The sequence below is a fragment of the Megalops cyprinoides genome, chromosome 7, assembly GCF_013368585.1.
Source record: "Megalops cyprinoides isolate fMegCyp1 chromosome 7, fMegCyp1.pri, whole genome shotgun sequence".
Lineage (NCBI taxonomy): Eukaryota > Metazoa > Chordata > Actinopteri > Elopiformes > Megalopidae > Megalops > Megalops cyprinoides.
In genome coordinates, this window is record NC_050589.1 from 31,638,715 (window position 1) to 31,658,072 (window position 19,358).

At 47.1% G+C, this 19,358-nt stretch overlaps 1 protein-coding gene across 1 annotated transcript; it reads left to right on the forward strand.

Moving 5' to 3' along the window:
• Positions 1 to 546: 546 nt before the first annotated feature.
• On the forward strand, positions 547 to 17,836 carry LOC118781005 (transmembrane protein 198-like). Its single transcript, XM_036533837.1, has 5 exons — positions 547 to 991; positions 13,735 to 13,995; positions 15,401 to 15,976; positions 16,791 to 16,939; positions 17,599 to 17,836. Exons 2-5 carry the CDS (start codon positions 13,842 to 13,844, stop codon positions 17,746 to 17,748), a joined length of 1,029 nt encoding a protein of 342 aa, XP_036389730.1. The 5' UTR covers positions 547 to 991; positions 13,735 to 13,841; the 3' UTR covers positions 17,749 to 17,836.
• Positions 17,837 to 19,358: the final 1,522 nt, after the last annotated feature.

The window sequence follows — 19,358 nt, forward strand, 5'->3', positions numbered from 1 at the left end:
CCTGCTTTTTCCTAGCCGCTTTTGACTGCGGAGGTTGACTTGGGTCCTACGAACTCTACGACACACTTCAGATCATACTGAAGTTCTGTACGACTGACAGTGTGCAATTAGAGAAAGGCAAGCTGTCATTACACATGATTTGATTACCCTTTTGAGTAAATCAGACTGACAGTCGTGCTAGCACCAGTACATCGCACGGCGACTCCAAGCAAATGGAAAACTTGACGGGAGAAAAAGGTGTAAACGCACATCTCGACCAAGTGCCAAGAGGATTTGAATACAAACTATCATCTGGCAACCCCTCTCCACAATCTACAGTTTCCCCCTCCCCTCACCCAAACCGGCACAGATGGTCCCCTGCCTGGCTGTGATGTCAAACGCTTTCAGCTGTTGCAGGAGACGAGGGAGTCTCAGTTAAAAGTTTTGGAGTGTGAACTGAGGAAGGCTGTTGGACTGCGAACTTCCTGGACATCATTTCGAGCAAGGCAGATAGCTAGTTAGTTATCTAGGGGAGGATCAAAGAGAAAAAACGACGTATTTAGTAGCTTGCTAACTTTGATGAAGTAGCTTGCTAGGTGGCTATCTAGACTGCATAGCCACCGATACACGTCAGTAACATTACAGTGAAACAACATCAGCTGATTTTATCCGTTAGCAAGTTAACGTTTTATTACAGTTCATTTCTTAAATTGATAATGGGCTACTCTGTCGTGTTTTGTTGTTTTTCGTGTGAGTGAAATAACTGGTACTGTTTTGCAAAAATGGAAGAAAAGTGGACCATTTACAGATGGGGAAAATGGGTCAATTTCTCAAAAGGAATATAATCAGTACTTACTGAGGCCAGACATCTCTAAAACGTAGTCTAATTGCTACTTTGCAAGCTAGTTAACTATAGCTAGCTAACCGACAACTTTGGTGCTGTGCGATACGCTGTACGTGTCATCGCAGTTACGGAGACCAACCTAAAAACGGTGCAAGATACCCAAGCCTGGTAAGTTTTCATGGATATGTTATTGTGATGTTTATGTTGTCATTTAGTTACAATACTACTGATGCTGCTTTGCTTGATAGCTAGTACACCCACGTTACCATATTTTGGTCCAGCTGGCTGAAGGACCTGCAGTATTATAGCTATGTTAAGTAGTTGTACTTGTTTTTTATGTCGCCACAAACTTGTCCGCTCTGACCGATCTCAAAAGAATAGACACTGTTCTGCTGCTTCATTAGTTATTGAGAAATATGCAATTGGTTGATCATCGGTCTCTAGCGGAACTGATCAGTGGATTGTCGTCTTGAATTCGATGTTACTTTATAATCAACGCTTGTATTTCCTCCGAACATGTCATTCTTACTACTGCATACTGTATGTATGGCATGTATGCCATACATTAAACTTAAACTTTTATTTTGTCTTGTTTGTCCTTTTTTTGACAACATAACTGCTTAAATGTACGACGTCTCTACATTTGCCAGCAGCAATAGTGTTTAGACATGAAAATATATATATTACATATATAAAATACATATATATATATATATATATATATATGACATTATTTTACATTACTTAAGGGCAATTTTCAAATTCCCTTGTTCTGTACCTCATGCAATGGTAGTAATTTTTACCAGTGTTGGTCCAGTGTTAATTACATGGTCAAAGTCAAATTACAGCTTTTCAACAGGACTATATATCATATACCTTAAAACTGACCAAATTGTTATGATGTAGCCCTCTTTAAAAAATTGCCACAGAATCTTTGGCATGTAAGTATTGGAACTCACAGTGAATGCTGCGAAAACAAAAGACATTATTCACTTATAACAGCCCTGTTTTGTAGGCCTGTCCTTTTATAAGTGGAACATAAAAGTATAGTTATTAGTATTCATTGCTTTCCTCGCTGAAACATTTTGAGATAATGGCTTTCCCCATGATGTTGTTGGTTGTCCTGACAACAATTAGGCTACAGTATTTAAAGGCTGGCTGAATGACCCCAAGAGACTCAGAGAGCTGAATGACCCAAAGAGAACTGCAGCTTGCACACACATACGCTACCCATGTCTGAGTGACCAGATTAGTAATTTCACTTTTGGTAACAGGGCAAACTGATTTATGCTCTGGGAAGCCTAAAATTTTGTGGGTGCACAGTAGGAAGAAAGTCTGCAGGGCTCTCATTTAAATGGCAACATCTGTGTCCCACTATCCTTGGCGTCCCCAAATGCAAATAAATGGTATGCTGCAAGTCATCAGGTATGCCACATCAAGTATGTCACGTTACTGTTTGCATTCTGGTTGGTGAAAAAGAAACCTGAAAATGTTCTCTGCAGGTTGCCAGTACTCAGATACAAGCTGTAGATGATTTTGAACTATAACTTCCCCAAAAAGGTGGAGTTAGGCAAGCAGTTGGGGGGTGGGTGTGCTGAAGTGGGGTGTTTTATAACCCACTGGCAACATACGCAGGCCTCTGAAACGCATCTGTTCATTGTATCGTTTTTGACTGTGTTATGACTGTGGTGTCAGCTTTAAAACCAGACTGGGGCTCTCATTTTGTTTTTTGTTGTTTTTTTTCCCCCTTCCCTTTGTTTCCATGATAATCATTACCACGCTGTCTCCCCTGACCTGTGTCTTTTCATCTTTGCTCTCTGAATTTTCTGGTCTCCCCCCTCAGGTTGTTGAAATGACATAGTCTGCTGGAGGCGAGGCCCGCAAGCGAGAGAGTGTGTTTAGTGGTGGGAGTGTTCCTGCTTTTAGGTGTAATGATAGCCTGGCTGTTCTGTCAGAGAGTCACAGTGCGTCTCCAGTTACTTTCCAGTCTGCCAAGACCAGATGGCTCTGTCGCGCCCTGCCTGGGAAAATGTCCTCCGACTTTTTTTTTTTTTTTTTTTTTTTGTAGTACCCTTTTTTGAAGTGCACTTTCCTTCTTGAAGGTGAAAATTAAAAGCAGAAGTGTAATCTGACATCTGACAGGAAGGACTGGAGACTTGTTGACAGCAAATGTTTGTTTTTGATGCTGCAGGCTGTATAACCAGATGTGCTGCTTTCTGAGTGCATTCAGAGGCGTTCAATGTAAATCCGTAAACCTCGTCAAATATTGAAATCACACCAAACATACTGGCAAATTCTAATTCTATTCAGTTCTCATCTTGATTCACAGTACAGGTATTCAGATCTGTAACAGGCTGTCTGCAGTTGAAGTATTGAGGGTGAGAGAGAACACAGGCACTGCACTGAGCTTTGGAAGAAAGCCTTACCAAAAATCAGGCCTAGACCCTTGTATCAATGCAAAATATGGACAAATTTCTTTATTATGCAACTTTAAGGCCAGGTTCACACTACATGATTTTAGCCCTGGTTTTCCACTCACCAACAGTTTTTGGAGATTGGCGAGAAAAGCCCCAGATCAGAGGCAAATCGGCTCTCGATCGCAATGTGTGAATTGTTCAAAGACGCCATCCGAGAGACACGCCGATGCCTTGCAGACGCCTGAAAGATATCAATCAGGCTAAATATCTGGACCTGTCAGGGAGTCCAAATCCTGTAGTGTGAAAAGTGTTGTGACCCGGTTGTGACTGGCAGTGAGTGCGGCGAGGAGCTACAGCCAATGAGAGTGCAAGACACGGGGTGAGGGGAAACCAGGGGGAGCAGTTGTACAACATCAACAAGCATAGCTACAACAAAAGTTCTGCAGTCTGCTTGGACCCAAGGAATGGAGGAAAATTTGGTTGAACTTTGGCAGGAGCACCAATGCCTTTTTGATGTTTCCAAAAAATAATAAATTTCTGCATTTCAGCATTTCTGTGAATATGAATTCATGACTTAAGGCTGTGACTCTTACATTACAATTTAATTACATAAACAATATCAATAGTAGCAGTACCCCAACAAAATACAAATATTGCGAGATGAGATTTTGGCCGTATTGCTTACAGAGCATAGAAATCCCTGTCTCGCGCATTGGAATCACGTCATTCCCCGTGTCACTTCTCGCTTGTGTTTTCGTGACAAAACGTAGTTTGAAGACCAGACTGACTCGTCGGAGATTCCATCTCCTTCGGAGATGTGTGACCCCCTGTCGCTGATCAGTCATGTAGTGTGCAAACCACAATGACTTCAAGATTCCTGATTATAAGGCAGCAAATTGTGTGATGTGAACGGTACAGCGATCTGACGACTTTGAAAGCCGTGTATTGTGTCCGTGGCCTAAGTGACGTTGTGGGAAAGAGAAGAAACCATTTCGTTGCTTGAGACATGTGGCAGCATGTCTAGTTCTAGTCATCAGCTATTGATAACCCTGAATTGGTGCAAAATTAAGCCAGTTTCACCTGTATCATTGCGTGTCATGCATCATGTCAAGTCATATACATGCAGCTTTCACTTACAGCTGTTGTATCCCACTTTTACTTTCTTGCTTTCCTTTTCTGTCAGAGGCATCTGCATCTTGTTCGCCATCCATGATTACTCATGTCTTTTGACTTGTAAAAAAAGTTGTTGTGGATTTATTGGCGGGTCGCAAAACCCAACAAAGACGCTGGAAAGATATGAGCACAATGATGACGCACTCATGCTTTCCGGATGACAACAATACCAGCTTTGTTGTGGCGGTGGAGCCGAAAGCAAATCAAGATGGCGAGTGGAAGCACTTAGAATGAGCTGCACTTGACAGCTCTCCACTCAGCTCTCTACTTTTGACTTTTTTTCCACCAGTTCATAACCAGTGATTAATGAGAACACATTCTGCTTCTAGTTCTAGTCTTTAAAGTTGCACAATAAATTGCAGCACACACCTTTTGCGGACATCTCTCCGTGTTGGTTGTCCAACTGAAAACTGTACCTGGAGTTTGTTTTTAAAAAAATGTTTTTTTTTTTTTGAAAAAGACTCTCTGTGTGTCCTGAAACTGTATGCTACGGAAGTCTGTCTGTCTTTACAAGCTTTTTTGAAGACTTGCTGCACAAAGCAGTTTCTTTTTCCTTATAGGTCGTAAAAAAATCTTGGTAGGTGTTGGTGGCCCCTAATCCGCTTGCTGTGCCATTATCCTGTGCTCTCTCCCCAAAATCCCCTGCAATCCAGATTATATTATTATTCTCACTCTCGCTCACCACACTTCAGCCTCGTCTTGCTCGAATTCCTGCAAAGTAGCTATACAGTGAGCAAGATTAATGGTCATGCCCAGCTAAATCCTCTCTGTTGGGCTAATTCTGTGCTTATAGAGGCCAATCTAAAGAATACTTGGCCTTCCCTCACCGTGCCAAGAAATGAACCAGAAAGGAAAACAAGTGGAATGTTTGTCCATTATGGAAGAAAAGCAAATCTCTATATGGTCCCATGTTGTTTTTCTTTTCTGCAGCCGGCAGTACAGCTGATCCAGTGTTTTCAAAGGATCTAAACTTTGCTTGTTAGTCCATTCTGCACATACTTTTCCAAATATTTGTATGTACCCTGCCAGTATCCTCTTCAGGGACATATTGTGTGGTACCCAAACTCGCACAGGTGGAATTAGTGCATCAGAGAGCGTATTGACCAAGAGGGCACATCATCCAAATAAATCCACTGTAAGGGAAACCTTAGAAGAGTGTGTTGGCTCAGCAGAATCACCATACGTGCCAACCTCCAGTATGCTGTCCAGGTCAAGTCATGTTCTGGTCATGTCCTGTCTTGTCCTGATCAAGATTCTTAAACGTAAGTAAGAATTCATGTAACTAACTGCACCAAAAGGGAAGAGGATGTACTGTCTGGTATTAGGAGTGTATTTGTGTCAGTTTATTGTCGGAGCACATGGCTGAGCGGCAGCTGTCTTACGAAGGCTGAGGTCACAAAGTCTCCACCAGCTGGCGCGGCAGGGAGAGGCTCCGGTGAGCTCCTTTCAGGCCGAGTTTAATCCCGTGTAACAGGACTCCGCACAGCCAGCAGGGCGCAGGTCTGAAAGCCGTTTAATGCGAGCGTAATTTCATTTGCCGGCCGGCCCCCAGGTAAGGCTGCCGCTAGCCGTCAGAAGCCTATAGATAAAGCGGCGAAGTTCGTCTGCCTGCGGTTTGTCGGGAAGGGTAAGTGCACCAGGGGCTGGGAACATTGGGAAGAGTCCCATATCTAGGCTGAGCATATGGCTGAGGGGCGATTATGTTGGAGACGCCAGGCATCTTGTGCAAGTGTGCAAATGACAGGCCGGGACGGGGAAAGACGGGGGCGTCGAGTATCCGCGGTCCCCTCTGACGCCTCGCAGGGCAGGGAAAAGCGTTTCAAAGCACCGGCTCCCTTTCATTCGAAACGCATTTGGTGTGCATTTTGTTTATTGGTTTAATTAGAAACGCGAAGAGCGCCGATCTCTCTGCTATGCGCGGGTAGGGAGCGGAGCCTGTGATTAAACTGGGAGGGAAACGCACAGATTCCAGCCGATTCTACCGTCTGGAGAAAAGGCGGTTTTGTTAACTTTGAACTTCCACCTCAGTGATCCCTCTGGAATTCACGGGCTACACGCACACACACACACTCACACACACTGCCCTCTGTCTCGGCTCAACAGACCGAGATCGTGGCCGCCTTCCTCGGGCTGAAATCAGTGTCGAGCATGCTTTCATATCATTGATAGGTGCCGCCTCAGTGGCCTAGAAAATTAATGAACCAATGAATATTTTCCACTAAGGTGGTGAATTGTTCTGGAGCTTGTCCCAGTTTCTGTTGTGTCAGATAAGTAACCGAGGTTTACTAATGGAAGTTCAAAACTAAAGTTTTTACTTTTGCTGTAGACTTTATTGTGCCTCAGACAGAACAGGGGTGGGGGGGGTTACTCAGGTATAAAGTGTGCCAAATGGTGACACCATTCTCAGTGAAACCTATGAATAATGAACTTTGATGTACTACGGTGTACTGTGTGCCCCTTGTACAGTCATAGCCTGGAGAAGCCTGGCTCCAGATTGGTTTAAGTTTCCATTGTGGGAGGAGGGGGTGCTAGGTTGGTGCGGGTGCTTCAAAGAATCGCTCCGGGTTCCATGTGACTATGGCATTACATTTTTCACAGCGATGTTCTCACCTAGCAACTCGAGCCCCATTTATAGAGGTGTGCTACACATTACTTTGGCATATTCCATCACTTCGTTTGCTGCTGTGGTTAATATTACTAACATTATATAAGCTGACAAATACTTAATCATGATTACTGATTAACCATGAGCTTCCTCTAAGCTAGCACTGGTAACAGGGGCCGTTTGTGATCCTCTTAGGGCTGAAATTATGGATCCCTTCCACCTGACTGTATTGTTGAACGACAGCATTGGCGCTCCTCTCTTTAATTTATAAAAGCAAAACCCTTAATGTGCATGATTATTGGTTTCGATGGTGCCTAGAAGATATGGGTCTGTAAAATCGTGTGCCTTTTTTTGAGTTGTTCTTAAAGTTCTGTCTTAAATGACTGATAGAACTGTATAGAACTGTATAACACAGACACATACTGTACCAATTCCTCACTTAATAACAGCATGGAGAGGAGAACACCCTGCATCCAGCAGCGTTGCTTGTCCATTTAAACGATCATCCGTGTAACTGTATCCGAAGGCAGCGGCTCGCCCTAGTTGTTTGTGAGAACTGAAACAATTCAGGAAAGTTATGCAGCACCACAATCCTTCAAAAACATTGTTTTGAGCTTGAATTGTCCCAAAGTCCCTCTAAACTTACAAGTTTGTTTCCTCTGCATCTATCACCCTCATAAATGTTTCAATTAATATCACTTATGAGCCGTCCCTGTCAACCGCTAAAAGCTCACACCCTCCATTGGCTCAATAATTAATTAGTGCCTCTTCGTGCATACTCTGATTAAGCTACTCTTTCAGGAAAAATGTCTGCCTTTACATTGGTGTTATTCTTCCTCAAGCAATTATCAGACTGTGCTGGCTCATTTTATATCATGCATTATTAAGAATGATGGGAACCAGACTGCTTTTAAAGTAGTAAAACTACATTTGAACCTTTTAAGCTTAGATCTGAAATTATTACAAAGGCTGTTGAGGTTTGGACTCTGCAGATGAGCTTTGCTTTTGAGCTGGACTCCATCAGAGCCTCTTGGTCAGAGTTGTCTCCAGCTTTTAATGTGACTTAGGGCGGTGATGGGGAGTTGGCAGGTCATGTGAATGAAGCCCTATTTGAAGCATCTCCTGGGCCTAGAATACAATCAGTATCCTTCACCGAGAGTCCTCCCGCACATTTTGCTTCCTCGTTGAGCCCTGAATAGAGTTTGCTGGAGCGGGTGGTAAGAGCGAAGGGGATTTCCCGCTCCGCAGAGACCCTGAACCTGGAACGCATTAGCAGGATGACGAGACTCCAGATGCACAGGCGAACATCTGACTCCGTGACCAGGTTTAAAAACTGGTGCTGTTGTTTTCTTAATGCTGTGTTGGATCATGTACAGTACATGTGAGCTGATGTTTTGTTGCCTTCTGATTAAATGCAAGGCTAGATGCTTCTCCTAAGGGTATATTGGGCAAATGCCTGCCGCTCTCCATCTTGTGAGCTCTGGTGTTTAATAGAAGTCAGTTATGGTAGATCTTGGGGGAGGAGTTTCATGATTAATGGTGTTTTGTGTGACATGAGAAAGAGACGGTGAAACGGGACCGCTGTCGACTGCTAGGAGGTTTATGAAATCTTCAGTGTAGCCCACTCCAGTTCCCATATCTGAGCAGCATGAGGGATTTCTCAAGCACTGCAAACCTCAGATAATAATGGCATCCTTGCTGGTCCTATTCCATTCTCACTTCTCCCTAGAGCTAACATCCAATTAGATTATATTAAGGGTATCAGTTCTCCAATACTTTAGTCCGTGGATACAAATATGAGGTTTATAATAATAAATAAGTGGGCCCTTTCAGAGCTCTATGTTGCTGAGGGGTAAGTGGGGAGCCGTATCCGTTTTCTCAGATAAGCTGCGTTTCACTGACGGGTCCCCGTCCATCATCCGCCTAATCCTCTCTACACAGCCAAGTTCACTTGACACCAGCACGGCGGGTAACACAATATTATTGCAGCGTATCTGTGAGATTTGGGCACGGCGTTATCTCACAGAGCGGCCGACCGCGGCGCGGGGTGTCTGGCTCATCGCGTTCCCAGAACCTCTGCAGCGAGGAGGGCCTCGTCGGTGCGTTCCCCGCGCTCTCCCCAGCTCCCCTCCCCGATTTCCTGCTCTGCTTCCTGCGCTCAAGGGAAAGGGTCAAGCAAAAATAACGACCTGGAACTGATCCTGACTTCCTGTTGTGAGCCTGTGTTTCCTGAGAATGAAGGGGCGGGGAGTCGGAGGTCAGAGGTCAGGGCTTCCCTGTGGATGTTCCACGCCAATCACAGGCTCGGGCCCCTGACGCGACTCTCTGCTGTGTCACACCACCTGGAGTTGAGTTCAGCTGAAATTTTGTTGTATTGACTTGACAAAATGAATGTATTGTTAGTGGAGTGGTACTGTGAGGGAAATATTTCCATACTGTGGAAATGACATAATTTTTCCTTGAAAGTCTGACCTGAAAATTTCAGGTCACTTATACAGACAGGGTCCTCTTGGTCCAGCGGGGAGAGGCGACCCTTGAAATGGAGCAGTTGAGGAGCGGAGAGGGACAGGGCAAGGCGGATGGGCTCCGTGCCCGTCAGTGGGGAGAGGGTGGCATTCGCCCACATGCCTCTGGTGCCAGCTGGTCCCCCCTCAGCGCCCGCGGACTAAAGGAAGAGCTCAGCTGTTTCGTGCTTGGAATCCCTCTCCCAGCCCCAGCCCCCCCCCCCCATCTAATTAGGCACACCCAAATGAACAACGCAGAAATCCGGGACAGGCACTCGCCTTCGCCATCAGCTGCGCTCAGCAGATTCCACAGGAGAGCAGCGCTGGAGAGTTCTTATCTGCTCCTTTTTAAAAGAATACCTATCTTTTCGCTGGGTTTTGTTAATGAGTGCCTTTGTACGCCAGTGATTGAAAATGGTGTGTTATGATAACAACTGCGGTGGAGAGAATCTCCAGAAATGGTGAATCTTGGCATGCTCGCCAGAGATGGCGGAAAAAAGACCTGTTAACTTCTGCCTGTTTGAAAGGGTTTCCTGTCTTTCATTCACACAGAACACTTTGAGGGGGCACCTTCATCTGGTCTCAAATGCGTATCCCTCCCCCTTCTCCACAGCTCTCTGTTTCTTCTTTAGTCCCGGGGTGTGGGGGTGTGTGTGTGTGTGTTTGTGTGTGTGTGTGTGTGTGTGTCTGTGTCTGTGTGTGGGGGAGTGACAGCATTGAGGCTGCAACCAGCTGCCAGCACCTCATTTCCCTTCCCTCCCTCTTGTCTCACAGTGTCGCGCAGATTACCCAGCATGCTCAGCACCTTGCCCCAATAGGGGGTCACGGCCTGTCTGCAGGGCCCTTTGTGTGGACTCATAAAGGCTCCATTCTCCCGGCCCGCGAGACAGAGCTGGCCGTTGTGCGCGGTGAGGATGACGCCGGGGCAGCCCCTCTGGCAGCTAGGTGTGTTGGGTGGGTAGAGGGTGGGGGGGGGGGGGACAGAGGGGAAATGCTTCATTACAGCCCCACCAGAACACCAGGGTTTTTCTGGCTCCGGTCCCGAAATAACCGGGCTCTAATGACCCACCTCTTCAAGTCTGGGATGGAACATAGGCCCCCCTGATTGAGGCTGTTCCCTTCCGCCCCAAATTACAGGTTGCAAATTTACTCGCCCTTTCAACACACCAGCCATCTAATGACCCTATAATAAGTGATTACACACATCAGTCATTTCTAAGAGGCCTGGACAGATTGTCTAGGATCACGTGTAGGTAGTTTTTGGAGAAAATGCACGCGCTGGTTAAAATCCGCTCATTTTGATGAATGATACCATTTGATCTCTACGGTTGGAATGTTATTCATGTGACTCTTTTATATGCGCTTCTGTACACTTTCTTTGTAAGTCACTCTGGGTAATAGCATGTACCAAGTGAGTTAGTGGAAATAAGTACAATTTTTTGAATCAAAGTCTAAATTGCCTCTGTGGCTGTTTGGAACCAATATCAAATGCCCCCTGATTGTAAATGTCATATTTTGTTTGTCATTTTTGTTTGAAAGAGCTTTCTTAGGACAAACTGTATGGATGGACTTGGTGAATTTGTATGCGGTGTTAAGATGTCAAAACATTTTTGAAGACGGGGTGTTCTTTCTTGTCATTAAATGGTCATCAAATACCCTCGTACAGCATACTGACACTCCAGGGTCACATCGATCAACATGCCCAGACTTGTTTCAGCTGGCCAGATTGTGCAAGGCCCGTGTTTTGTCCTGATTCTCTTGCGCTGAAAGGAAGGAGAGCCACTATAGCACTTTCTCTGTGTGAGAAAGGGGAGAGGAGGCGAAACGCGGTGACACCCTCAGAGAAAGAGAGAGAGAGAGCGAGAGAGCGCGGAGGAGTTTCAGAACGGCTTCCAGTGGCCTCTCATTATTTCCATCTCGGCTCACGGTGAGAGCCCCTGGACCGGCTCGCGGTCTGGGGAAAAAGGAAAGCACAGCACAAGGGAGGGGGGGAGGGCAGGGGTCCGGGGGTCTCACTGGGCCCTCTTCTTTCTCCAGTCAGATCACCACTCGGATGACTTCATAAAAAAAGGCTGTTCCAGAAGCTAGAGAAGCCCACCCTATTGTCAACTCCTAATGCGCTTAGACTACAGTGAAGGTCAACCCCTTTCTGCCTCACCGTGGGGAGGGTGTGATTGTGTTGTAATTGGTCGCTGAAGTGATCTCTTAAAGCCAAGTGGCTGGTTCTATAGAGCTGTGAATGGGAGTAGAATCTTGTTAACCTGCCCTAGGTATAAATGAAGATACTGCTGAAAAGGTCTGCGGTAGGGAGGGATGACGTTGTTTCTCCAGTAAACTTGGCAGATGTACAGATGATTAAAACTTACTGGACTCCTTTCTTGTGGGGTTGAAAGAAGTTGTGTGTTCCTGTTTGGCCAGTTGTTTTTAGGAGATATTTTAGGAGAAGTGCGAGTTTGCCAGTGCAAAGTTTAACTGAACTTGTGACAGGTTTTTTTTTTTTTTTTTGTAGTTTTGTGAGCATTTGTTCTTGTATGTATTGCACTTATTCTATTTATTTTCATAACTATTTAGTAGAAGGTTGTGTGTGTAATGCATTAGCATCGTTCTTTTAATTGATTGTGTTCCCTGTTGAAGTATTTCACTTTTTCACCCCTCAAATGTTTTTTCAGAAACAAGACTGTCATGATTAATAGTTTAATCCAGTTAATGAAATAATGGTCACAATTAATTTCAGAACAAATACCTGCTGGTTCTGTTTTCCTTTTATGATTTTAATTGTAATGTTACTTATTGCTATACAATATTGCTAATTTGTTTATTAATGAACATCATCAATGATGGGATGGTATCTGGGAAGCCCTATACTGTTCTAAGGACAAGCTAGTGCCCATCAGGAAGCGGAGCACTGCTCTGGATATGATCTCAGTCAATGAGCATTACTGAGCAAACTGGTCCTGCATGCATAGGCATACAATGCACGGTATCAGCATGTGCTTTGTAGATATGCTGGTGTAAACCTACTGAATAATTACATCTCTTTAATGATATATCTTATGATGGTAATCCCAAATGCTATGCATAGCCTAAAATGCTATTTGAAACTGGTATTGTAGCTTGTGTGGGTTTAGGTTTAGGTTTGTATCCTCTCTGCTTTTATAGGGTCAACGGACAAAACAGTAGATTGGATTGCTTTGTCACGGCTTCACCTGAAGCATGAAGCTCTCCAGTCTGGGAATGCGGTGATGGTTTGAGTTGTCTGAGGGCTTTCGGCGCCCTCTCTCCTCGGGAATCCTTCGCTATCTTAGGACGCCACACCATGGCTGTGTTTTTTAGGCAGGCCACACTTCCCACAGCTGGGTTTACCCATTCCAAGGTGTCTCTGACCCAGCTGGCCAATCCAAGCAGCTAAAGAGTCACAAGCACCGATCCCTGCATATGAAACCCGTTGCTCTGTAACAGTAAACAACAGGCGTACAGTGTAGCCTACGTAGGCCGCAGAAGTGTAGCCTGCCTGCTGCGGTAATTCTCCCAGCCTGCACTGCAAGCCCCACGGGGACAGCTGAGAGGTACACGGGCAGTGGGGGTGGCTGCCTGTGAGCCAACACTGGGGGAGGACCAGGGGAGCTTTATTCAGAAGAGGGCAGGTTAGAACCACCGCGGTCGCCTTCGCAGCAGATTTCAGGTTGGACACCGGTCTGCTTAGGACGGTGATCTCACGCCCTGGAGTCAAAACAATGAGGAGGTGATTCATGCCCCAGCGAGGGAGGCCAGGGTCACACGCAGTGTGAGCCGAAAGTGTTGTGACATGTGGCGGTGAGTCAAGCGCTCAAACCACACGTGTTCCACATATGGCCTGTAAAAGTACGCACACGCGTGCCCAAGCACACGCGCACACACACACACACACACACACACACACACACACACACACTTGGAGGTGTGCTGGGAAAATGTTAAACCGCCCAGTCTTCGATTTCACACCCCTTCCAGAAAGCAGCGGGAGTTGATACAGGCTCACAGATCTGACAGGATTACTGCTGGTTATGAGTTTGGTTTTTTACGTCCAGTGCCAAAACGCAGGAAATGTTCGCGGTCATAAATTGTGAGTCTTTAAGGATTCATCCTGTCGGTCTGGACGCAGTTAAACCGGTGTGTGTGTGTACGCAGGTGCCCAGCAGGAAACTCACACCCCTGTTTCTCCTTCCCTTACAGATCTACCGCAAGGGCCAGGCCAATGGCAGTAGCCTGCGAGTGAAGGTACCTCTCCCTGCTCCCTGTGTTCATCCCAAACTACAGCCCCCTCCCTGCCCCTCCTCAACATGAGCGACACCTCTCCGCTGGTCCCCGGCGGGACAGGGTCAGGCGTGACGGAGGTGGACGCCTGCGACCTGGAGATCGAGAGGAAGTACGAGGTCATCCCTGCCGTCATCTGCTCCATGTGCTGCCTGTTCGGCATCATCTACTGTTTCTTCGGTGAGCCTGGGCTACGATAACACACACACACACACACGCGCGCACACATACACACGCACACACACACACACACACACACACACACACACATATGTACACATACATACATATACACACATATACACACACACATACATACAAACACACATACACATAAACACATACACACACACACACAGGTCTAGTGCAGGTGTGCCTGCTGTCTTGATGAGGTTCTCTATAGTACTGATTAACACCTGCCCCCAGTGCAGGCATGGGCTAGCAGAACTGTAACTCCAGTCCAGCCCACAGCTCATATCATTTCACACCTCGTATAGATAAAGGCTCCCATGTGAGAACATGCTGTAGACGGGCTAATGCAGTTCAGAGCCCAGGTGGCAGGCCTAGCCAAATTAAGCAGATTAGCCCACTTTCCACCCAGCTGGGAGGGGCAGATGGGACTGCGCTCCTCTCCACGCTGCGGTCCAGGGCTGTGCCACCTGGATGACCCGTTCTTACGGGTTCAAATCCGTTTAACCCCACAGCTGCTCGTGGCCTGCTTACGATTGGGCGGGAGCCGGCACAATGGACAGATTACCCAGGGTTCCCTGGTAAAGCTGACCTAAGGTTTACTGTACATTCAGCAAAAGCTGAGGATCACCACCTTTGCCTCACTGTAAATTACAAAAGCTTGTTTTGTTATTAGCCTGTTGGGGGCTCACACTCCTGTGAGGGATTGCGCTTGTTCATCCCCATTGAATGAAATGCAGTGTATGCTGCCACCCTGTGGACCTTTTTTGCATGTTGCGCTTAGCTGTGGTCTCAGTCAGTTCTCCTGTTCTCTTCCTCTCTGTAACATCTTGTCTTCTTTCATGTGCATTTTACTTACCCTTTTCCGTACTTTTTAGTCATTTCCATTTGTGCAACAAATGTCTATTACTGTCTCAACACAGCAACCTCTGCACTGACACAGAGGCATAGGGCAATCCGCCAATAAGTAGCAATGCTTCCATATATATTTATGCCTTCCACAACTATTTATTTTTCCCTTGCCGAATGGAGGGTAGGCGACTGCCCTGCCACTGAGTAGGTTGTAGGTACCCAGACAAGTCACAAGGCACTGAGAGCAGGATGACAAGGGGACTCTAGCTGACCTACCCCTTCCCCAGCAGAACCAAGCCAGTGTGTTCCATCATTGACCGCAGATGACACGGCCGGGTTCAATCCTGCGCCATAGGGCTCTCCTTGTCTGTGGCGCAAGCTCCTTAACTGTCATGGCCTCCCAGACGTCCCCTCCTCTCCCCCTTTCCTCTACCCATATCCCTCCTTCCCTTCATATTCACGAGCCTCTCCCTCTCCTTCTCCTGCTCTGGTGGAGTGGTCCTCTCTCACTCACGCTCTCCCGTCCCCCTCTCTGCCCCCTCAGGCTACCGCTGCTTCAAGGCGGTCATGTTCCTGTCGGGCCTGATGTTCGGCTCGGTGGTCATCTTCCTGCTGTGCCACAAGGAGCGCGTGCTGGACACGGAGCTGAGCGTGGAGGCGAGCGCGGGCATCGGCCTGGGCATCGGCGCGCTGTGCGGCCTGGTCACCATGCTGGTGCGCAGCGTGGGCCTCTTCCTGACCGGCCTGCTGCTGGGGCTGCTGCTCGCCGTCGCCGCCCTGCTGGCCGCCAGCCCCTTCTACACGCCGGGCACGGTTTGGGTGCCGCTGGGGGCCCTGCTGGGCGCGGGGACGCTGTGCGCCGTGCTGGCGCTGCAGTGGCAGCGGCTGCTCACCGTGCTCTCCACCGCCGCCTTCGGCGCCGCCATCCTGACCGTGTGCGCCGACTACTTCGTGGAGATGCTGGTGCTGGCGGCGCACGCCTACGACTGCCTGCGGCTGGCGCCGGGGCCGCCGCTCTGCTGGTACAGCTGGGTGATCGCCGGCATCTGGCCCGCCCTCAGCCTCACGGGGGTGCTGGTGCAGTGGAAGCTGACGGCCGAGGGGTACTCCCACACGGAGGGTGAGAGGCGCGCACCCGCACCCCTTTAACCCTTTAACCCCTGTAAATTCCTGGTTATTTTTTATGTGCTACAGTTTACTGATATCAGTCACATCGCAAAAATACTATGGTTGACTATGTTGAGCTCAGCCGTGTTGTAATTATAATTGATCTCCCCCTCAACTCAACTCACAAGGTGTGCTGCTGGCCTCTTGAGTTGCTGCTCATGTTGTGTTCTGTGTAAAATACAATTATTTATTCTATTTATTGTTCATTATTATTGGTTATTCTATACATTTTCTAACAACAAGCACAACCCTGGAGAGGGAAGCTGGCTCTGCTGATTGGATGATTTACAGAATTGCTCTTGACAGCAGAGTATTTACTCTGCATTTGTCAGTGTGGCTAATAAGCTAACAACTTAAAAATCTATAAATACAGGGTTTATGGGAAATCCATTCTGCGCTGTACACTGCTGCAAGCTTGCAACCAGTTGCGTGAATCATCCAATCACCAATTGTATTAAACCGTCCAATCAGGAAGTTTCCTGTGGGAATAGGCATCTGTTATTGGTTAAGTAGCTTTAGTTTTTTCTTTCGTGCCCCTACAAGGTGCTGCATTCTGAATACATTACTAAAGCCCTTATAAGAGCTATTACTGTATAACAGTGACATCATTGCTGTGGTGATTTATGTGTGTGTCTCTCTCTTTGTGCGCGTGTGTGAATGTGTGTGCGCGTGTGTCTGTGTGTGTGTGTGTGTGTGTGTGTGTGTGTGTGTGTGTGTGTGTGTGTGTGTGTGTGTGTGTCTGTGTCTCTCTCTCCCCGTCTCCTCAGTGATCGTCAGCAGGCGGCAGAAACGTGTCCAGCTGATGCGCATCCGGCAGAAGGACGCCAAGAGGCGGCAGCAGGGTGGGGGCCAGGAGGGCATCTACCGCCGCAAGCCCACGCCCATCAAGCGTTACGCCGGAGACGTGCTGGCGCCGGTCAGTGCTCCCCCCCCCCAGGCTCTGAGAGGGCTCGTCCCGGGCCTGCGCCACATAATCCCTTTTATCAAGTTATTAAGTAAACACCATCCCTGTCTGCTCCACACGATTGAAAACCAATGGTGTGGTCGCGCGGAAATGAAGCACCCAGGTCTACGGGGTACCAAACTGCGGCCTTGACCGCGACGCCACAGAGCTTGTTGGTATGGCAGTCAGAGCGCATACTCAAACGTAGTGACAGCACTCTGTCACAGTGACATGTAACCACGTAAGCCCATCTGTATGAGGGTATCTGATAAGAAGCTGTAATGGTGTGTTTAATGTGCATTGTATGTTTAATGTGCATATGCCTCCATTCATTGCTGAGGGTTTTTAGATAAGATTTAGAGTGTCTGATGGTCATAGTAATGTCATGTGTGATTTTGTACTCCACCCCACACATCTGATGAGCAGCTGTAATATTATGTAATGTGCTTTGGTGTATCCTCCCCTAGTCAGTCCTGAGGGTTAGGCCGAGTGTGCTGACCCTGTTTTCTCTCTCTCTCTCTCTCTCTCTCTCTCTCGCTCTCTCTCTCTCTCTCTCTCTCTCTCTCTCTCTCTCTATCTCTCTCTCTTTCTCTCTCTCTCTCTCTCTCCCTCTCTCTATCTCTCTCTCACAGAGCTACCTGCAGAGCCTGCGTGATCGTCAGATGGGCACAGGCACCTCCCTCAGCAGCCTGGGCACCGCCAACCACACCCTGATCGATTTCGACTTCGAAACGGGCTCCACCGTGCCCCTCACGGCCACCACCCCCGTCGTCAGGGTCTGAGGGACGGGCCGCGCCCCCTCCCCACCCCCAGCGCCGACCGTTTCATGGGCCACCACTAAACTTCCTGTAACCCCCCAACCTCATTCAAACTTGGTTACCCCAAAAAAACATTGTTAGATGCATTGGTCATTCACGACTATGTAAAGGTTGTGGGGTTTGTGTTGAGCGTTGTGGGGCTCATGCGTCTTGCAAGAGGGAATTCCTACAGTGCTGCAGCATTGGTTGAGATGCAAACATCTGGACTATGGATCCGTTGGATACGCGTTGCACGAAACGTTATGTGTGCTGTACCCACTCTGTGAAGACTGCCAGAAGATTTAACAAATCCCATGCTGCACCTGCTATATGTGAACTGCAAAAAGAGGCGCATGAGATCTGTATTAGAAGCAGCTACAAACTCATCTCAGTCCTGGCCCTGAATGTTCCTTCCAGATTCACCCCAGGGTTCAGTCAAAGTCTACTTAAGGGGAAGTGCTGTCCAACAAAAACACAGAGAGGCAGATGACACCCTTAAATCGGAGAAGACTGGGACCGTGGACCTTTTATTCCGTTAAGCAGCATGGATCGTGGAAGTTCATTAGCACTAACCTGAACTGTGTTTTTTCTATTTTACATGTTGCAGACAGCACTGTTTGCGTCCACAGAGAAACTGGTGCAAATCAGGAGACACATGGCTTGCTGTAGATCAGACTGCTTCTTCACGCTTCAGATGAGCCATGGAAGAGCATTGTTCATGCTCAGAGTGAGAATACAGTGAATCGGTGCGCCAGGCCAGGCTAACTCGCTCACAAATGGTCTAGGAGCAGATGAGCTTACCGATCTGTGAGGACCTTACCGACCTGTGAGGACCTTATCGATCTGTGAGGACCTTACTGATCTGTGAATCGTGAGCAGATGGTCTTGCCCTAAGACAAACAGGAGCCTTTCGTCCTGAGAGTACTTATGGCGAGATCACCATCTCCACATTGTAGGATTTAGTGCCTTTTGACACGTAGTGTTAGGGCTCACAGAAAGAAAATTTACAAGCATTCAGTGTGGAGTATCAAACCACTCTAATTACTCGTTAGGTAAAAGCTGTGTTTTCTTTGTAAAGTGTGTGTGAGTGTGTGTTGCGGCAGAGGGGGGGGGGGGGGGGCTATGCACTTCTATCTAACACTCATTTTAATGTATTAAAACATCTCCCTGTGTCTGTATTGCAAGGCAAACTCTTAAACTAATACCTAGTTCGAGCATTACCTTGCCTGTGATCAGTTAGGGTACAAGGAGCTAGGTTCATTGTTTTTTATTATGTCTTTTATATACCATTGACACTGATCTGGAAACAGCACAGAAATTGTCCTAGGAGAATGTACAGATAAACTATTAAAAACAGAAAAGAACTTGGTGGTGTCATTGTCTGAAGTATTGCTATCTAACAGGTTACCTGTAGGCATGTACTATCAAAACCAGCAGCAAGAGTCTCCAAGGTAACCATGTGATACTTATTTCCTGCCTTCCTATTGGTCTATGTCAGCAGGTTCAAGGGATGTTTGGAATATGGGTGATTTCAGGTTTTGATATTATAACTGAATTTTGGTAAGTTAATTACAGACCTGGGGTAGATTTAAAAC

Bases quoted from the DNA above. Each gene is read 5' to 3' on its own strand.
- LOC118781005 (XM_036533837.1), top strand. From the start codon at position 13,842: ATGAGCGACACCTCTCCGCTGGTCCCCGGCGGGACAGGGTCAGGCGTG. The intron at 13,996-15,400 runs GTGAGCCTGGGC...CTGCCCCCTCAG, and splicing joins CATCATCTACTGTTTCTTCG to GCTACCGCTGCTTCAAGGCG. The intron at 15,977-16,790 runs GTGAGAGGCGCG...CCGTCTCCTCAG, and splicing joins GGGGTACTCCCACACGGAGG to TGATCGTCAGCAGGCGGCAG.